This window comes from Triticum urartu, chromosome 2A (genome assembly GCF_056163025.1).
Source record: "Triticum urartu cultivar PI428250 chromosome 2A, HENAU_Tu73, whole genome shotgun sequence".
Taxonomy (NCBI): Eukaryota; Viridiplantae; Streptophyta; class Magnoliopsida; order Poales; family Poaceae; genus Triticum; species Triticum urartu.
Genome location: NC_141874.1, coordinates 35310627 through 35332043, shown reverse-complemented (window position 1 = coordinate 35332043; position 21417 = coordinate 35310627). Strand labels below are relative to the sequence as shown.

Genomic DNA, 21417 nt, shown 5'->3' with positions numbered 1-21417 from the left:
TGGCAGTCAACTGATGAATCCATCCTGGCCTAGTCGTGCACATGCACACAGAGGGTGTACTAGATATTTTCACAAGCAGAAAAGAGAGGGTGTACTAGATATGCTTTCCTTAGATCAGATACATGGAAAATTGAAACTTAATGCCTAAATGTATATAAAACAAGAACTCATAGATGTCTCGGTTCATCAGATACATGGAAAGACACAAAGAAGATTAACCTACGATCTCAATAAACATCATAGTATGCAAATTTATGATAACATAATCATGTCTCCTTTGTCCTAGCCTATCACCTTATCATAAGGTGTCGTGCGTTAGGCCATTTTGTGAAGTTGGATTTTTTTCCATAATCATGTTGCAATGGATTGATTCCTTTGAATAGTGCTTGTAGTATTCTCTAGTGATATAAATCACCAGCAGGATGCCTCCAATTTTCAGTTAAGACATTACATCTCTATAAATATCCAAAGACACGGTATAAAAAATCATATATATGAAAGTACCCTTTAGAGTTTACTCTTAAGATATTCAAATGTTTTAGACATTTGAAAGCTTCATGAATATATATCAACATAATTCTTAATCAAATTTACACATACTGTACAATATATCACACACAGTATTAATTTACAAAGTATATATAACAATGTATGGACATAAGATACATTATCTTACACAACTTACGGACACATATGAACTATACATAGGACATGGGGACCTTAGTTATTTGAGAATTGTGCATATGTATGATTATGTGGCATTTGGTGATATTCCTATTTGGTGGGGTATGAAGGCTCCATGGCCAGACCACACATGCCCTTCTTGTCTGCAATGTCCTTCTCCATTCTCAAGTACCCATTCTCGCCCCAAGTTGTGCCCCATGAATTCTTCATCAACCAATAACTTGTGCCATCACTAGTCTTTCCATATCCAATGGCCGCAATACCATGGTCCAAGTCAGTACCGCAGGAGCCGGTCATCACCCCACCAGAGTAGAACTGGAATGTCATGTCGCCTCCGTCCACAGCCACGGACACTGGTTGGTTTGCCACTGCCTTCATAAGGGCACCCTCGTTATTGGCAGGGACATCCTCAAAGCCGCTGATGGTTGCGGCATTGTTGGATCCTGCCTTGCACTTGCCGTCGGCTGCAGTATATGGGTAGCTGGACTCCATGGTCAGACCTCCATTCTTGATAATGAATTTGAAGGCATCATCCATGAGTCCTCCCTCGCAGCCTTGATCTTCACCATGAACATCACAGTCAACCAACTCTTGCTCCGATAGTGAGATTAACTTGCCAGTTTTCAGTTTTACAATGCCCTCTGTCGCGGCAACGGCAGAAAATGCCCAACAGCAGCCTAGAAATAATTGTGTTGTTATAGTGTTATCCAATAAAATATTAACACATATATGCAGTGCAACACATTTTTTGTGTACTTACCACACTGGCCTTGATCCTTGATAGGGGTGACAGCCCCCTTAGCCCTCCAGTCCATCGTTGTTGGAAGAGCATCAAAACTCAAATTCTCATACCTGAATCCTGTAGAAAGAACTCGCATGGAGTTTGATTTCAACCCCTTGTTTGTGTTGGTTGTCCTGAACTCATCATTGGTGATATCAGCGAACTGGTTGACGCCGAGCCAGAACTTGTGATTCTGGGTATTGAATGTTTCAATGAATTCGACGTTGGCTTTGAAAACCTCGAACCGGCGCGCCTTCTCGGTGACGTCCTTGTACACACGGCCATACTGAACCATCCAATTCTCATGCTTCGCCACCATCGACAAGTCATCATTCAGCTCACGAGCTGAAATGACAGTACCACCGAGGCAGATGCAACCAAGGATTGCAAGAAGCAAAGCCTTGTGGATGGCCATCTTCGGTTAGGCACCGAACTGCAATGACAGTACTGAAGAGATAAATGAAACCTAGGATGGCAAGTCTCTGTACTTTGGTCTGGTTTGTTGGATGGTACTTGGTGGCATATATAGTGTCATGTATGTGTTAGAAATAGGAGACTGAGAGATACGGTGCTTGAGCGAAGGTGGTTATGGAAAAGGGCTTGTGCGTTGCCGTGGATTATGGTGGCCGGCTACATGGTACAAAAATGATGCGCACATCTGATTGACCGGCCAGATTGTATAAAAGTGATAGGACCCAACAAGGAAGTACCCTTGGTGCACGTCTAATAGTGACCCCTGCTTGATTATTTCTGGAGTGTACGTCTGATAGTGATCCATGCTTGAGAAATTTCTTAATCAAAGAAAGAACAACCGTGTTCTTGCAAATAAATTTTCTGAAGAGGACCGTGAACGCAACGCCCAGTGTGTACAAAAGAATCAGGTAACCGCTTGCTAGTATCGACATGAATTTCCTGCCTGCCAAAAAATAGCATGATGATGTGACATACTATTCAACAAGAGTTATCTAAGTTCCGGAAGGTTGGTTCCTCAGCCTTGAAATTCCCTATCTCACACCCCAGCTTGTATTTTGCTCGTAGTGTAACAGGAAAGAAGGAAAAATAATTTCACAGAAGTATAAGACACCGGAGAAATGGACTTTTATGCAGCTGGTAGCAGGCGAAATTTAAAGACAATCACGTTTAGTTCGGCAATGTTACTAACACAGTTTTCTTAACCTGGAATACTTGTATACACCGTAAGGTCTGCTCGTCTCATCATAAAAGGAGTAACCCATATGATAAACACTGTGCTTGGTTAATTGCCATACTTGGATGGGCCGCGGCCCTCAAGACAGATCAAGGTCTGCATTTCAAAAGTATCACGGGGTAGTTGATCTTGTTGGGCTGCATCTTTGATGGCCAGTTTGCCAACAAAATTTAGGCTTTCTATGTACACGATACTTGTATTCCTTCTGTGCATCACAACTATACATCTTGTACCCGCAGGACATGCACTGTCAGGAACATCTGGTACTCCGATCAGCAGCGCCACTTGTCCGTTTATCGATCAACCATTATACGCTAGACAGGTATGCTCTAACAGAATGTCGCACGCATATTTCTCTCTCTCTCTCTTTCTCTCTCTCACACACACACACACACAGACACACACACATATTTATTTATTTATTTATTTTTGGCAGTGGACTGATGCCTTATTGTAACAATTCTTCAACAGCTGGACGGCTGGTCAACTTATATCGCTGGCTCGAATGGTGGACGGATTTTTGAAGGATCCCAGTCTGATCAATGCACTAGTCGACTGTTGGGCCCCTGAAACCGCTACCTTCGTCTTTCATTGGAGCAATATGGAAGTGGTTCTCGAGGATGCAAGAATTATTTTGGGGCTACCTTAGAGTCAGCAAGTATGCTCATAAATTGTTTAGTATCCAACAAAACGCTTTCATTAAGGGGAGGCAGAGAGGAGTATCACCTGTCTTTATTCCTTCTGTTTGGAAAATAATAGTTCCTCCAAGGATCCACATTTTATCTCTGGCTTCTTTCTTATATTAAAATTATGACTAGGGATAACCTGCTGAAGAGAAATTTGAACAAGTCCATTGATTTGTTTTTCTTTTCTGAACCTGAGAGTGTACAGCACCTGTTGTGTGACTGTTTGGTAGCTAGACTTGTATGGAAGCAAATCAGTTGCTTATTCTCTATGCAAATTGGAGTTTCAGTAGAGTCAGTTACTTCCCTTTGGGTTGCTGGTAAAATACTTGACGCTCTGAATACTGCTGTAGCTGCTGTGCTCCGGGCTTTGTGGAAACACAGGAATGCCATGATCTTTAATTGAGTTGTTTGGTTTTCCTTGACCAAGATCTGGTCGCTGACCTTAGGAATGCTCAGGAGATGGCGATCGCTCTTCAAACATCATATTTTTAAAAGAACATCATATGCAGGAGCGGACAGATTGGTTCTGGCAACATCTGCAGATGCTGCTGGGAAGTACAGCGCTCCTGGAGTGGGGGTGAAAGAACATGTTGCTGACAGCGAGCACTCATCGCAAATCGAGCTCGACGGCGGAAGCTTAGCAAGCCCTACATCTATTCTGAATAGCTGCTGTTCGCTGGCTCGACCCAACTCCACAGTTGGTTTCCTTATAAGAAAGCCTAGGCAGAAAGATGCTGCACTCTCCTATTTGCTCTTTGCTGCGAGATGCACTACGTATTTTGTGCTTTCTGAAAAAATGTTTGCCTGTCTTTTAGTTATTCCTAGGTCCTAGCATGTAGTCCAGGTTTCAGTCTGTTAGCCCTGTGTTTAGTTGTGGCTGGTCCTCTTATAACAACCGCCAGGAGCCTGTTCCTTTCTGTATTTTGGTTTGTTTTGTGTGGAATTATGTAACGGACCCCGTTTTGTGTTTCGGGCTTCTATGCAATGGATGGAGCCGGGGAACCCTCCCTGTTGGTGTCTAGAGAAAATACGCTGACAATATTCGGACGGCCGGGGGGGAATCGTCGGAATCCGATCAGATATTCTTCACCAAGCGCTCTCGATATGAAGCAGTTGCAACCGCCCGCATCAAATACCAACTTTTACATGCTAATTTAGGTCTTCTGCCAGATGCAGCAAACTTTTGCTACAGTTTTCGTTCTAAAAAAGATTTCACTATATCACATCTACTTCCTCCGTTCCAAAATACGAGATATGTCGTTTTCTTGTTTTCGCGTTGTTTTCTTATTTGTATTTTTTCCTTCCGGCCCACCGATTGGAGCGACAAAAAAATGCACGAGACACAGTGCAATGCCTACGAATCCAAACTCTGAACCATGTGTACTGGTCATCGCAGCCTCGTACCACTCCAGCCCATAGTTGCTACCATTTTTTAGGAAGAGGAGATTATGTCAGAACATAGTCCAGCGTCAAGATTTGAACACTATTCCACTTTTTTCAAACCTTTCTTACAAATTTTGAACTTTTTTTTTGAAATGTCGAATCTTTTTGAGAGAGGGGTGGGGGGGGGGGGTGCGGGCGGTGGTTGATGTGCGAAAGTAGGAAAACAAAAAAGGAAAAAGGAGAACATTAGGGTTGAGGATGAGAGCAATCCGACTAGTTAGTCGAAAGCATGCACTAATTTCGAAGACCATCAGAAGGTGGTTGTACGAGCATGGTTAATAATAGAGCCAGCTATTGGCTATAACATGTTGCCATGCCATTCACGGCCAATGTAATAGCTAACAATATAATAATTGGCTATAAGAAAGTACTACTTTGTCAACATATGGCCCATCTTCCACTCTCACAAATGTTCTTGGAGCTCAGCCCGCTTTGCTTTCCTTCTCTCTCCTATTCTCTCTCTTCCAACTAAGTAATAATACAGTATTTAAATTCTTACTGCCAGCTTACGTCCCCTTATTATACATGCTATAGACACTTCAGAAGCAAAGGTATTAAATTGATACTGTACCACCCAGCATCTACAGACCTGTCATTTCACGCTTTAACTCCGCGAGCTCTCTGCTAGTAGTAGTACACACAAAAAAAAGCACTCAGTCCTTGGTAGACCGTCTCCTCCGCCCTCCCTCACGGCGGGTGGTGCGCAATGTCAAGACCAACCAAATCCGAGCTCGACCGCTTCTTCTCGCGTAAACCTGACCTCCCCGGGAGATATGGGACCGCATCCGAGCTCTCAAGAATGTTCCCCTCTGGATTTGAATCCGAAGTGGAAGATGAAGTTGAAGTTCAAGGCCCGACCTCGTCCAGGGAGAGGGAACTATTGGAGGGCGGACCCAGTGGTGAGCCGGTGCTTCCACCGTCGCCCATGGCTGAAGCTGAACCTTGGCCCATCACCGAAGCTGTGGAAACCGGCCTTCACTCGCAAGGTCTGTCCTGACAAGAAGTAGGCTTACTTGCTGTTGGTTCTCAGTTGTTCATAGCTCCAACTGATTATAGCAGCCGCAACGACTTTAGAAATGCGTCAGTTACATTTTCTGCGTAGTAGCTGTTGTATGTTAGAAAGAATCACATGATGATTAATCAGATTGCTTGCTTAAAGTGCTATTCCTTGCTTTGCATCACGCAACATGTTTGGCTTCAGCAAGCTACTGTCACCAACTTACCGTTACTTGTCTTGCTACACCTGCAGAGTCCTCTGCTGCAGAATCCTCAAACCAAGAGTGGGGGAAGAATTTTCGGGGAAAGAGTATTCAAGGAGTGGGTGTTGCGGCTGGTCATGATCTGCTGTCCTCAGGACACGCTGGTAGCAGCGTCGGAGACAATATCCCAGGTGTTGCGGCTTATCTTGACCCTCCGGGCTCAGGAGATCCTGGTGGTAGAATCTCAGAGCATGCTTGTCCAGGTGACCTACACTACTCGGTAAAAGATTATGGGTGGAGTGCAGAAGCGAGCCAATGGCAACGGCCTAGGAGCATCCGCCGCCGCCGATGAAACCCAGACGGGCTTCTTAAACGGGCCTCAAATATCCTGACCCCTGCTTGACTATGTAGACCCCAAACACGAAAAACTAATGCTCACATCCCTACTCTTTCAATATTTGATGATCTTGGTGAACATACTAAGATGCTCAACATTTATTTATATTTTTTTGCGGGGATCATATACACACCGATTCTCCTAAGGGTTCCAATTTCCTAATTCAAAATTCATCCAACTATTTTGTTTCCATATTTCCACTGATATCTTTGGCAGTCAACTGATGAATCCAGCCTGGCTTAGTTGTGCATATGCGCAGAAAGGATGTACTAGATATTTTCACAAACAGAAAAGAGAGGGTGTACTAGATATGCTTTCCTTATAGCATCTCCAACAGCCGCGGAACGCGCCGCGCGCTAAAAACTCATTTGCCGCGCGACCTTTGCCTGGTTTGGCACGGCCGGCAGTGCTGGCTTCAGCAGCCGCGCTAAAATTGAGTGCGCACGCGTAGCTCCAGCGGCCGCGCTAAACATTGCGTACATCTTTTTATATAAAAACTATAAATAAAAATCATAGATAAGAACGATACATAGATATTTTACATAGTTCCATAGCATAGATAGATTAAAAAACTACGGTGCAACGACATAATAAAAAAACTACTAGATAGTGCAACTACATAGTGCATCTACAGCCTACTCCCAGTCGTTATCATCATCATCATCATCGTCATCCTCGCTGGTCTGGTCCGAGGTATCGAGCCACATGTCCTCCCAATGGTCGTCATCAGACGAAAAGATCGTCTGCCCACCATTTCAACGATTTCGCACTGCGATAACACCAGGGCCTTCTGCTGACATCTGTCCAACCGCTCGCGGGGCGCTTTGCCGTCTGCTCCTCGCGGCGCCTTGCCTAGAAGGCTTCCTCATTGGCGACGTCCGCTGGGTGGCGCCAGCGCCACTCCGCCATGGCCCGCTCGTCCTCCTCTGCGACGAAGAGGCGGCGCTGCCGCCGAGCATGCTCCGCACGTTTCAGGTCCGTGATAAGACGAGGCGGAGGGGCGATGTCCTGCGCCTGCTGGCGCGTGTGGACATCCTGGAAGTTCATCTGCTGGCGTGGCCTGTCCAGGCGCCATGCCGCCGCGTCGTAGGCGCGTGCGGCCTCGTACGATGTCTAGAACGTACCGAGGCCGAGCCGGATGTCGCTGGACCGAATCTCGGCAGAGTACCAGCCGTTGGGGCGCTGGTGGACGCCACGGTAGCCCGACGCTCCTCGGCGGCGCGGCGGCATGGTGGCGCGGCGGTGGCGGGGCGCTGGAGCGGCGAGGAGAGGAAGCGGTGGAGGCGCTGGAGTGGCGAAGAGGCTACGAGGCGCGCGTGGCACTGTGGATAGGCGCTTGACGAGCGCAGCAATTTATAGGCGCGCCGAAAGTGGCGCGCCAAAAGTAGCACGTGAGCTGCCGCCCTTTCCCGCGCGTGCTTGTTTCCAGCCACCGCTGGAGCGTGCGAAACCATCCCCCGCGCGCTAAAAACCAAGTTTACCACCCGCGTGCCTTTTGGCACGGCTATTGGAGATGCTCTTAGAGCATCTACAGCCAGGCTCCCAACCCTCCCTATACGTCCAGGGCGATGACCCGGTAAAAAAAGGGATCTAGATAGACCCCTCATACTGGCCCTAAATGCTCAGCCTGACCGGCGCCCTCATATCCAGCCCAAATCTTGAAGTTGATATTTTATCATCACTGAAGTAACAGAAAGGACGTCAATTAAAAAAAAGTATCAAAGGACATACATGGACAAAAAAATTCATGCAGAAAACAAACAAACTAAAAGCCTATGATAGGCAAAGTCAATTGTGCTTTTGAGATTTCAGAAATTTACCTGGCTGAGGCCTTAGATTAAACCAGAATAACAGAGAGATTACCAAGCCATTCAGTCACATGGTTTCTTGTTTGGACGACATGAAATCCTTACAAAACTAAGCAAAGAAGGAATAGAGGCATAGAAAAAGCTCGAGAGTTTTTCCTTGAAGTGGAACCCATCTATAAGGGTCTGGACAGGTCATGTGTTCCACATAGCAGTACCAAAACCAACATTCTATTAAAGCAATTTAAGAATAAATTAAGCATTCAAGATTTATATTTTTTATCTGAATTAAAAAAATATTCATAAAATTTTAGAACATTCATGAATTTAAGAAAAGTTCGTAATTTTTGAAATTCTTCATGAGTACAAAACTACTCATTGATTTTAAAAAATGTTCATGAGTTTTTGGCGACTCATAGGCAGTGGCTTGGTTAAGGGAACGGAACCTACCGGAGCCGTAGCGATCAGGCACTTGCCATCTATTTTCATTGTGGCCAGGAAACAAAGCACTACTTTCGGCCCATGAAGCGAAGGGAATGAGCTTGGCTGTTTCTCCCCCCACACTTCTTTATTTCTCCGTGCCCCTTCCGCATGCGCTTCACACGCCATTGGCGCTTTGCTCTCCTCATATTTCTGCATTGGAGGGTTCGGATGGACTTCAACTCTTTGATGAAAATATGAAAAAACCAAAGAAAAGCTCTACCCTTCCATCTTTTGGATAGGCAGAGAGGGAGGGTAGAGGCCTTTGGTGTCTCTTTCAATCAAGAATTGGGGACAATTATCAAAGATTTTTTTAAAAATGTCAAAAAAATTCAAAAATATTCACGGACTTCAATTGTGTTGATGTAATTTGATAATTTTTCAGAAATATAAGAAAATAATCTCCGTGCATTTTTTAAAAATGCACATAATTTTGAATAAAACAATTTTTTTAAAAAATAGTACTTTGTTTATTTTCCATAAATTCAAAAGTATTAATAAATTTGATTTTAAAAAAATATGTATATAAGTGAACAAGAAACTAAAACATCAAAAAATATAGAAGAAAATAAAAGAAAAAAAACGAATGCCACCTTCCAAAGAAAGAAGGACCAGTCTACATGGCTTACCCGATAGCGCAACAGGGGTCTGTGGTCGCTCAACCAACTTCGCGGTATATACGAAATGTGAATTGCTATAAAAACCCGTAACAGAAAAATATAATTTATTTAAAACCAAAGAATGTCGTGGCAAATCGTGCATTACCCTCTAATGCATTTATAATGGTGTCACTAGGTAGTGGGACATACCTAGCCAATCAACTGGTACCAACTCACGGGTTAATCTTCTCATATATAACCTAGTATTCCTGTCTATTCACATAAATTCCCTAATATCTGATTTTTAAATTTTAATAGGCTAGTGAAATCAAGAAATAACACTTCAGTAAATCTAATTTTTTTTTCATTTCCACAATAAAAATAATTGAAGGACTCCAAAAGTTGAAATACTTAAAAATCAAACAGTAAGAAACAAGCAAAATAAAAAATAATCAAACGCATAAAAGTATTGGAGACATCAAACAATTAGGAGAGTACAATACTAATCTGGATTAGAGCACTTAGACCCATAAAAACCATTTAATTCCCAAAAATTACCCCTTCATCTCAACAAAATGAAAATTTATATTTCTCCCAACCCCCTTTTAATACCTTTTTTTCTTGTCTGGAGACACTTTTCTATACTAACCAACACCACCTCCTACAACACTTCTTCGTCGCCTTTCAACAATAAAAACCCTTCTTCCCAACCAGTGCCTCCAGCAAGCCGTGTAGCCACCACCTTGTCTACCCCTACCCACTTTGTTAGAGACGCCACACACTATCACCACCGAGCAAAAGTTGACACTTTTGCAATGTCCCATGGCTCTTCCATGTCTCCAGTGCAGTCGTTGGAACCATCTAGAGAGCCGGCGCTACCATCCTCGCGAGCTTCAAGCAGGGCCGGTCCAGAGATTTTTGGGGCCTAGGGCCAACCTAGAAGCTGAGGCTCCTTAATATATACCTATTGGGACATTTACATATACCACTATTATTTTAACCTCAATATGCAGCTATCTAAAAGATGCGCATGCTTCTTATAATAGTGGGAAAATCGCATAAGGCAGCTATGCTTACCTCGGCCAACATCAACACATTTGGTGCCTCCATATGCATGTTCTTTTCTATAACATTTTTTTGTCTTCTGATGAGGGATTAGAACCATGTTTCAAGCCCACTAGATAATGAGGATAGTGGTTGAAATTTTATTAATTATAAAAGATTTGTTGAACAGAGAAATCAACATATTACTTGATATCATCTGCAAACCCGAAACCTTGTTTTGTGGCCACTTTGATCCTCAAGATCTAAGTTGAAATATTTTGGAGGGAAGGAACCGTCTGAATGGCCTTGATAATGATTACATTTTTATTCTAGAAAGGTTGTAAATCTCAATCGCAGAATCCATGGAGCCCTACAAAGAGAAGATCAAAAAGAAGCGAAAGACTAGGTGGATAAATACGTAGCTATTAAAGACAAGATCAATTCATGCTCGTGGTTTCACGGATTATGCAGAAGCGAAAACATTTTGCCAATGAGGCAATGACCTGCAGATGGCTGATGGTTGCACCTCGCGGCCTAGCGGATGCCGGATGGTTGATGGCCGGGTCGCCGGCATGGGCACACGGCTGCGGCGCAACACCAAGGAGTGGGTGTTGCGGCTGGTCATGATCTGCTGTCCTCAGGACACGCTGGTAGCAGCGTCGGAGACAATATCCCAGGTGTTGCGTCTTATCTTGACCCTCCGGGCTCAGGAGATCCTGGTGGTAGAATGTCAGAGCATGCTTGTCCAGGTGACCTACACTACTCGGTAAAAGATTATGGGTGGAGTGCAGAAGCGAGCCAATGGCAACGGCCTAGGAGGATCCGCCGCCGCCGATGAAACCCAGACGGGCTCCTTAAACGGGCCTCAAATATCCTGACCCCTGCTTGACTATGTAGACCCCAAACACGAAAAACTAATGCTCACATCCCTACTCTTTCAATATTTGATGATCTTGGTGAACATACTAAGATGCTCAACATTTATTTATATTTTTTTGCGGGGATCATATACACACCGATTCTCCTAAGGGTTCCAATTTCCTAATTCAAAATTCATCCAACTATTTTGTTTTCATATTTCCACTGATATCTTTGGCAGTCAACTGATGAATCCAGCCTGGCTTAGTTGTGCATATGCGCAGAAAGGATGTACTAGATATTTTCACAAACAGAAAAGAGAGGGTGTACTAGATATGCTTTCCTTATAGCATCTCCAACAGCCGCGCAACGCGCCGCGCGCTAAAAACTCATTTGCCGCGCGCCCTTTGCCTGGTTTGGCACGGCCGGCAGTGCTGGCTTCAGCAGCCGCGCTCAAATTGAGTGCGCACGCGTAGCTCCAGCGGCCGCGCTAAACATTGCGTACATCTTTTTATATAAAAACTATAAATAAAAATCATAGATAAGAACGATACATAGATATTTTACATAGTTCCATAGCATAGATAGATTAAAAAACTACGGTGCAACGACATAATAAAAAAACTACTAGATAGTGCAACTACATAGTGCATCTACAGCCTACTCCCAGTTGTTATCATCATCATCATCATCATCGTCATCCTCGCTGGTCTGGTCCGAGGTATCGAGCCACATGTCCTCCCAATGGTCGTCATCAGACGAAAAGATCGTCTGCCCACCATTTTCAGCGATTTCGCACTGCGATAACACCAGGGCCTTCTGCTGACATCTGTCCAACCGCTCGCGGGGCGCTTTGCCGTCTGCTCCTCGCGGCGCCTTGCCCAGAAGGCTTCCTCATTGGCGACGTCCACTGGGTGGCGCCGGCTCCACTCCGCCATGGCCCGCTCGTCCTCCTCTGCGACGAAGAGGCGGCGCTGCCGCCGAGCATGCTCCGCACGTTCCTGGTCCGTGATAAGACGAGGCGGAGGGGCGATGTCCTGCGCCTGCTGGCGCGTGTGGACATCCTGGAAGTTCATCTGCTGGCGTGGCCTGTCCAGGCGCCATGCCGCCGCGTCGTAGGCGCGTGCGGCCTCGTACGATGTCTAGAACGTACCGAGGCCGAGCCGGATGTCGCCGGACCGAATCTCGGCGGAGTACCAGCCGTTGGGGCGCTGGTGAACGCCACGGTAGCCCGACGCTCCTCGGCGGCGCGGCGGCATGGTGGCGCGGCGGTGGTGGGGCGCTGGAGCGGCGAGGAGAGGAAGCGGTGGAGGCGCTGGAGTGGCGAAGAGGCTACGAGGCGCGCGTGGCACTGTGGATAGGCGCTTGACGAGCGCAGCAATTTATAGGCGCGCCGAAAGTGGCGCGCCAAAAGTAGCACGTGAGCTGCCGCCCTTTCCCGCGCGTGCTTGTTTCCAGCCACCGCTGGAGCGTGCGAAACCATCCCCCGCGCGCTAAAAACCAAGTTTACCACCCGCGTGCCTTTTGGCACGGCTATTGGAGATGCTCTTAGAGCATCTACAGCCAGGCTCCCAACCCTCCCTATACGTCCAGGGCGATGACCCGGTAAAAAAAGGGATCTAGATAGACCCCTCATACTGGCCCTAAATGCTCAGCCTGACCGGCGCCCTCATATCCAGCCCAAATCTTGAAGTTGATATTTTATCATCACTGAAGTAACAGAAAGGACGTCAATTAAAAAAAGTATCAAAGGACATACATGGACAAAAAAATTCATGCAGAAAACAAACAAACTAAAAGCCTATGATAGGCAAAGTCAATTGTGCTTTTGAGATTTCAGAAATTTACCTGGCTGAGGCCTTAGATTAAAGAATAACAGAGAGATTACCAAGCCATTCAGTCACATGGTTTCTTGTTTGGACGACATGAAATCCTTACAAAACTAAGCAAACTAGGAATAGAGGCATAGAAAAAGCTCGAGAGTTTTTCCTTGAAGTGGAACCCATCTATAAGGGTCTGGACAGGTCATGTGTTCCACATAGTAGTACCAAAACCAACATTCTATTAAAGCAATTTAAGAATAAATTAAGCATTCAAGATTTATATTTTTTATCTGAATTAAAAAAATATTCATAAAATTTTAGAACATTCATGAATTTAAGAAAAGTTTATAATTTTTGAAATTCTTCATGAGTACAAAACTACTCATTGATTTTAAAAAATGTTCATGAGTTTTTGGCGACTCATAGGCAGTGGCTTGGTTAAGGGAACGGAACCTACCGGAGCCGTAGCGATCAGGCACTTGCCATCTATTTTCATTGTGGCCAGGAAACAAAGCACTACTTTCGGCCCATGAAGCGAAGGGAATGAGCTTGGCTGTTTCTCCCCCCACACTTCTTTATTTCTCCGTGCCCCTTCCGCATGCGCTTCACACGCCATTGGCGCTTTGCTCTCCTCATATTTCTGCATTGGAGGGTTCGGATGGACTTCAACTCTTTGATGAAAAGATGAAAAAACCAAAGAAAAGCTCTACCCTTCCATCTCTTGGATAGACAGAGAGGGAGGGTAGAGGCCTTTGGTGTCTCTTTCAATCAAGAATTGGGGACAATTATCAAAGATTTTTTTAAAAATGTCAAAAAAATTCAAAAATATTCACGGACTTCAATTGTGTTGATGTAATTTGATAATTTTTCAGAAATATAAGAAAATAATCTCCGTGCATTTTTTAAAAATGCACATAATTTTGAATAAAACAATTTTTTTTTAAAAATAGTACTTTATTTATTTTCCATAAATTCAAAAGTATTAATAAATTTGATTTTAAAAAAAAAATGTATATAAGTGAACAAGAAACTAAAACATCAAAAAATATAGAAGAAAATAAAAGAAAAAAACCGAATGCCACCTTCCAAAGAAAGAAGGACCAGTCTACATGGCTTACCCGATAGCGCAACAGGGGTCTGTGGTCGCTCAACCAACTTCGCGGTATATACGAAATGTGAATTGCTATAAAAACCCGTAACAGAAAAATATAATTTATTTAAAACCAAAGAATGTCGTGGCAAATCGTGCATTACCCTCTAATGCATTTATAATGGTGTCACTAGGTAGTGGGACATACCTAGCCAATCAACTGGTACCAACTCACAGGTTAATCTTCTCATATATAACCTAGTATTCCTGTCTATTCACATAAATTCCCTAATATCTGATTTTTAAATTTTAATAGGCTAGTGAAATCAAGAAATAACACTTCAGTAAATCTAATTTTTTTTTCATTTCCACAATAAAAATAATTGAAGGACTCCAAAAGTTGAAATACTTAAAAATCAAACAGTAAGAAACAAGAAAAATAAAAAATAATCAAACGCATAAAAATATTGGAGACATCAAACAATTAGGAGAGTACAATACTAATCTGGATTAGAGCACTTAGACCCATAAAAACCATTTAATTCCCAAAAATTACCCCTTCATCTCAACAAAATGAAAATTTATATTTCTCCCAACCCCCTTTTAATACCTTTTTTTCTTGTCTGGAGACACTTTTCTATACTAACCAACACCACCTCCTACAACACTTCTTCGTCGCCTTTCAACAATAAAAACCCTTCTTCCCAACCAGTGCCTCCAGCAAGCCGTGTAGCCACCACCTTGTCTACCCCTACCCACTTTGTTAGAGACGCCACACACTATCACCACCGAGCAAAAGTTGACACTTTTGCAATGTCCCATGGCTCTTCCATGTCTCCAGTGCAGTCGTTGGAACCATCTAGAGAGCCGGCGCTACCGTCCTCGCGAGCTTCAAGCAGGGCCGGTCCAGAGATTTTTGGGGCCTAGGGCCAACCTAGAAGCTGAGGCTCCTTAATATATACCTATTGGGACATTTACATATACCACTATTATTTTAACCTCAATATGCAGCTATCTAAAAGATGCGCATGCTTCTTATAATAGGGGGAAAATCGCATAAGGCAGCTATGCTTACCTCGGCCAACATCAACACATTTGGTGCCTCCATATGCATGTTCTTTTCTATAACATTTTTTTGTCTTCTGATGAGGGATTAGAACCATGTTTCAAGCCCACTAGATAATGAGGATAGTGGTTGAAATTTTATTAATTATAAAAGATTTGTTGAACAGAGAAATCAACATATTACTTGATATCATCTGCAAACCCGAAACCTTGTTTTGTGGCCACTTTGATCCTCAAGATCTAAGTTGAAATATTTTGGAGGGAAGGAACCGTCTGAATGCCCTTGATAATGATTACATTTTTATTCTAGAAAGGTTGTAAATCTCAATCGCAAAATCCATAGAGCCCTACAAAGAGAAGATCAAAAAGAAGCGAAAGACTAGGTGGATAAATACGTAGCTATTAAAGACAAGATCAATTCATGCTCGTGGTTTCACGGATTATGCAGAAGCGAAAACAATTGCCAATGAGGCAATGACCTGCAGATGGCTGATGGTTGCACCTCGCGGCCTAGCGGATGCCGGATGGTTGATGGCCGGGTCGCCGGCATGGGCACACGGCTGCGGCGCAACGCCAGGGTGCCGTGCGCAACAGCGACAATGGTTGATGGCAAGATCAAATCTCAGGCTTGACGCTTCCCCGTCGATGGGCGAGGTGCCAGTGATGACTTCGTCAACCTTGATGCTTTAACTTCGGTCGTATTTTAAATAGACCTTGTATATGAATTCATGTATGATTTTTTAGTATAGGCCCACAGACATCCTGTGCCGGAGTTCGGCCCAACTAAACATGAAGCCCTAAATAGGGCCCACCCCCATCATCCGCCCCCTCTGTCACAGACCCACTCCACTCTCCGCTTCACTCGCCACCCCCAAATACCCAAACCCTCGCCGCCGACCATGGCTGGTCCCCGGCAGCCGCCGTTCACCAACGTGAACCCCGCGACGGAGGCCGATCTGCGGAGCAGGGGCCGCGACCCGCGTGAGGTGGACCGATCCACGGAGGAGCTACTCAGCAACATCAGCACCGAGGTCATCCCCGACCTGCCCGCCACCAGGGTGCCGTGCGCAACACCAGGGTGCCGTGCGCAACAGTGACAATTAGCCAACGAACAAGAATCCCGCTGGTTCCCAGTGGCCGAGCGATAGGCAGAGAGTCCAAGATGAAACAAACCAGTGAACGTTCAGATATTCGGAGTGATTAACGCGTGCGGCCGTGCGAGTGTCGACGCTTCTCCTATCGCTAGCAGCAATTGGGCCTAGGCCATCTCCAGCCCCTTGTGCTTGCTTTCCTCCTTTTATTTTTTTTGCTACCTAATATTTTTGCTAGGCTATACTAACATAAATAACAGATCATGGCCCCACCTCCTGGCCTGGGCCCCGAGCCGTCGCCCCTTCGACCATACACCAGGGTCGGCCTGGCTTCAAGTCATCTCCTTGGCCCATACTAGCTGGCAAGCCGCCTCACTAGCCATGCCACTGCAGGCTCGAGCTCCTTCAAAACAAAGAATGGAATCCTCACATTCCGGCTTTTCGTTCCGTTGGGCACCACTCGTCCGAATGAGCAAGCGACATGAGAATAAAGACGACGACTACGGTTGCAACAATGGTTGATGGCAAGATCAAATCTCAGGCTTGACGCTTCCCCGTCGATGGGCGAGGTGCCGGTGATGACTTCGTCAACCTTGATGCTTTAACTTCGGTCGTATTTTAAATAGACTTTGTATACGAATTCATGTATGTTTTTTTAGTATAGGCCCACAGACATCCTGTGCCGGAGTTCGGCCCAACTAAACATGAAGCCCTAAATAGGGCCCACCCCCATCATCCGCCCCCTCTGTCACAGACCCACTCCACTCTCCGCTTCACTCGCCACCCCCAAATACCCAAACCCTCGCCGCCGACCAACGTGAACCCCGCGACGGAGGCCGATCTGCGGAGCAGGGGCCGCGACCCGCGTGAGGTGGACCGATCCACGGAGGAGCTACTCAGCAACATCAGCACCGAGGTCATCCCCGACCTGCCCGCCACCGACGGCGTGGACTACATCATCTTGAACGACGCCTACCTCCGCCCCAAGGCGTCAGCTTTTCCCCCACGCCCGCCGACTCGCCGGCCATCGTCACCGCCATCTCCACCGTCCTCGAAGCGCACACGGGACCCATCCCCTACGCCCGTCTCACCAGCAGCCACATGAGCGCCTACCAGGCCCAGCTCGCGCGCTGGCTCCAGCTCCTCGCCACCAAGGGCGTCCAGGAGCTCGCCCTCGTCAACCGCCCGTGGCCGCTCGACGTGCCCCTCCCGGCCGTGCTCTTCGGCATCGCCAGCATCGGCTGCCTCTACATCGGCCTCTGGAAGTTCCAGGACGTGGCAAGGTTACTACCCCGCACCTCCTTCCACCACCTCCGTGAGCTCGGCATCTGCAGCATAGTCATGGAGGACGGGGACATCGACTTTGTCGTCGCCGAGAGCCCCATCCTGGAGACCCTCAGGCCTCAACATCCATGGATGCAACAAGGGGCTGCGCCTTCGCCTTGTCAGCCAGAGCCTCCGGTGCGTCCAAATTTGCAGCTCTGTTCCGGAGGACATCGCCGTGGTGAAGGCTCCTCGCCTCGAGCGGCTCATCCTGGAGGGGTCCCGAGGCAACGCCGGCGGCTTGTGCACCAGGGTCAGGATTGGCGATGCTCCCAAGCTGCACGAGGAATCTTGCAGCCAGGGAACACCATCCTGGTTCCTGGAGATGCGAGACAACATCGTCATGGTGTGTACATCTCCTGTCCGCGGTCTAACAGTTTCTTCAGTTAGCAAAACATCCTCCAACAGTTGGAGGTACAATACTAAATGTGTGATTTTTTTTGTTCAATTGGGTTCATTTCATGCCGGGATAAATGCGAGCCAAGCGCCATGGCCACCAGCGTCAAGTTCCTGAGTCTGAATGTGCGTTTCAGAAGCCACACCGATTCCAAGATGGTTCTCTCCTTCCTCGGCTGCTTTCCCAATTTGGAGGCACTGCACATTATGGTAGTTTTTTTTTCATTTCATGTTTTGCTTACATTCGTACCGGTTTCCACTATGTCTTATGTGTAGAATGTTTGCGGCAGCAGATCATGTGTTTTCAGCTTCTGATTGATTAATTGCAGATAATGTACTATTATGCAGTTCTCCCAATGTCGATTGCTTTGCTTATTTACCTCTTGTTATAGCGTCTCTCACCGTGGTCATATATCATACAACTTGGCAATATTTGTGCTTTTGATGTTGTAAGTGGCATGTGGGGCCCATTTCTGACTTCAAAATTTACACATGATAAACCAAACACATTGCCACCTACAGTTTTTTGGAGGTCCATGTGGTTTATCATATTACTCTAAACCACGTCACATACTACATAGTGATTTCAGCTGTGAATTTTGCAACTGACATGCAGTGCCAGACTACAGTTTGCAGGTGATCTGTGTGATATTACCACAATGCCATGTTAGTTCTTTGCTACTTGAACGTATCATGTCATGAGTTATGTCTGATTAACTAATTACAAGGTTTTTGTCAAGCTTCTATTTATTCTTAGCCATCAGGTCTTCTCTACACATACTACATAGAGACTAAAGTACAAAATCATAATTCTGGGGGTTGCATTGCATGTTAATTTCAGTTAGTTATGACATTTGTTATGAATTCTGGGATTGCAAATTGCTGTCTACAATTTGCTGGAGGGGCCTATGTAGCATGCCATATATATTGATGCTTTACTTCTATGTTGCACCGTATCAGGCATTTATGTCTGATTAACTAATTACAAAGAAGGTGTAATGACTTATATCTGAAAATTCTTCTTGAAGAATATATTTGGAAAAGTGTGCATGTGTTAGGAGAGCTACACTGCAGCTCGAATCTGTAGCTTCAGTTCTTAATTTGTTATGCATGAACTGTAATAATGAGGCAACCTTAGTTGATGTTGTTCTGTACTAATAGGCTACTTGGTACTTTGTTTAGCTCTACACATGGAAATATTGGCATGTCATATCTCCGACATATCAGTGAAATCAAGCTACTGTTTGTTACGCCATAGGGGGTAGCATCTAGGTATGCCTCGTAGTATAATGTACAATATGTGTTTCACGAGTCACGACATAGGCTGGGGCTTCCTTGAGCAAAATATCTGCCACCTTCCTCAAATGCTTTCCCAGTTAATATGAGGCACTGCAAACTATTAATTTTCATTATATACTCAGCATGATTCCTAATAGCTGAACTGTTGAGTGATTTAATTGCTTTTTTCTCCTGTAGTCTGAAAATGTGATTATGAAGCTGGTAGTGCCAGGATGAATCTCAACTTTTGGAAGCTGGTCAAGCCCACTAAAAATGTCAAGTCGTGCATCAAGGTGTTCTCTTACAAAGAATTCCGAGGGGAGCTCGGGGAGGTTGTCTTCCTCAAGTTCTTCTTCCGGAGCACGAGGGTGCTGAGGACCGTGTCCGTCTCCATGGCTAATCCAAGCTTCACGTCATTCTCAATGGATGAGGCGACTCATAAAGCGCAGCAAGCTTCTAACAAGATGGCCAGTAGTTCCTACAAAATGGTGCTTCTCGGGGGCACAGGTCCTGAAGGAGGCATGCCCTGGAGCTTCAAGACATGTACCGATTACTCTGTTGAGGACCCTTTCACAGTGGTGCAAATTCACCACAAAGCTTAATATCTGTGAAGCAATAGAAGTTTTTCTGATGTCAACTGTGAAGCATGTCCGGTATTTGCTTCTTCTACTACCTGTATCCTGACTTTGGTGGTATTGTAAATTATTGTGGGAAGCGTAGAACCCTTTGCTTGGGCCGCATTACATTATATAGAATACATGCCGTGGCTTACAAGGTTTAGATCGATACTAGATCGATCGGTTACAGAAGAAAGATCGGGAGAGGGTGAAACGGAAGAAGAGATATAATAGGTTTACAATTTAAACAGAGTTCTATCTCTATACAACAACTAATTCTAACACCCCCTCAATCTAAACCTCATGAAGCTTTGCCAAGGTTGAGATTGTATTTGAACTCATCTAACCTTCTCATGGTGAGTGGTTTTGTGAAGCCATCAGCAAGTTGGTCTCTCGTAGGTATGAACCGAATGTCAAGTAGCTTTCAAGCTACCCTTTCTCTGACAAAGTGAAAATCAACTTCAATGTGTTTGGTACATGCATGAAAAACAGGATTAGCTGAGAAGTAGGTGGCACCAATGTTATCACACCATACCTAGCAGCTTGTGGAGCCTTAATCCCAAGCTCATAAAGTAAAGTTTGTATCCACATTACTTCAGCTGTTGCATTTGCCAATGCTTTGTACTCCACCTCGGTACTTGACCTTGAAATTGTAGCCTGTTTTCTTGCACTCCATGATACAAGGTTTGTTCCCAGAAACACAGCAAAACCACCTGTGGACCTTCTGTCATCAGCACAACCTGCCCAGTCTGCATCAGAATATGCAGTAACAAGCATGGATGAAGACCTGGTAATATGAAGCCCAAGTCCCTCTGAAAACTTAAGATACCTCAAAATTCTCTTGACTGCAGTCCAATGAGTAGTTCTAGGTGCATGTAAATATTGACATACTTTGTTCACATAATAAGAGATATCAGGACGTGTAAGAGTCAAATATTGTAAAGCACCTACAACACTCCTGTAATTTGTTGCATCCTCTTGTCCAAGTACTTCTCCACTTTCAACTGTAAGTTTTTCTGAGGTTGAGATTGGTGTACTCACAGGTTTACAATGTTCCAATCCCACTCTCTTGAGAATATCAGTTGTATATTTGTCCTGTGTGAGAAGTATGCCATCCTTTACCTGTTTAACCTCTATACCAAGGAAGTAGTGAAGATCACCTAGATCCTTAAGAGCAAACTCCAGTTTCAGATCCTTAAGCAGACAAGTAGTGGCATCTGAGCTTGAACTAGCAACAATTATATCATCAACATAAACAAGCACAAATATGGTGATATTGCCTTTATTGTAAAAGAACAAAGAGGTATCTGCTTTAGATGGTATAAACCCAAGTTGTTGTAATTGCATGCTCAATCTTGAGTACCAAGTTCTAGGAGCCTGTTTCAAGCCATATAAAGCTTTATCCAACTTACAGACATAATGTGGTGTGCTTTGGTTCTCCTATCCCGGTAGTTGTCGCATGAACACTTCTTCCACAAGAACACCATGAAGAAACGCGTTCTCAACGTCTAGCTGTCTTAGACTCCAACCTCTGTAAATAGCAATAGACAA

The 21417-nt window shown here is 45.0% G+C and overlaps 1 protein-coding gene and 2 pseudogenes across 1 annotated transcript; 1 reads left to right on the top strand and 2 right to left on the bottom strand.

Annotated features, from left to right (window-relative positions):
- Window positions 1-774: 774 nt before the first annotated feature.
- Window positions 775-1880, bottom strand: LOC147983311 (senescence-specific cysteine protease SAG39-like). The gene is made up of 2 exons (XM_087539481.1): window positions 1445-1880; window positions 775-1361 (listed from the first exon to the last, which is right to left on the bottom strand). The coding sequence occupies exons 1-2, from the start codon at window positions 1878-1880 to the stop codon at window positions 775-777; spliced, it is 1023 nt and encodes a 340-aa protein (XP_087395607.1).
- Window positions 1881-11843: 9963 nt separating this feature from the next.
- LOC147983310 (uncharacterized) lies at window positions 11844-12442 on the bottom strand (annotated as a pseudogene).
- A 3618-nt stretch (window positions 12443-16060) lies between these two features.
- Window positions 16061-19851, top strand: LOC147983309 (uncharacterized; annotated as a pseudogene).
- The last annotated feature ends 1566 nt before the right edge of the window (window positions 19852-21417 follow it).

Excerpts from the sequence above, each read along its gene's own strand:
- LOC147983311 (XM_087539481.1), bottom strand. The coding sequence starts at position 1,880 with ATGGCCATCCACAAGGCTTTGCTTCTTGCAATCCTTGGTTGCATCTGC. Across the intron at positions 1,362-1,444 it reads CAAGGATCAAGGCCAGTGTG|GCTGCTGTTGGGCATTTTCT; the intron begins GTAAGTACACAA and ends AATTATTTCTAG.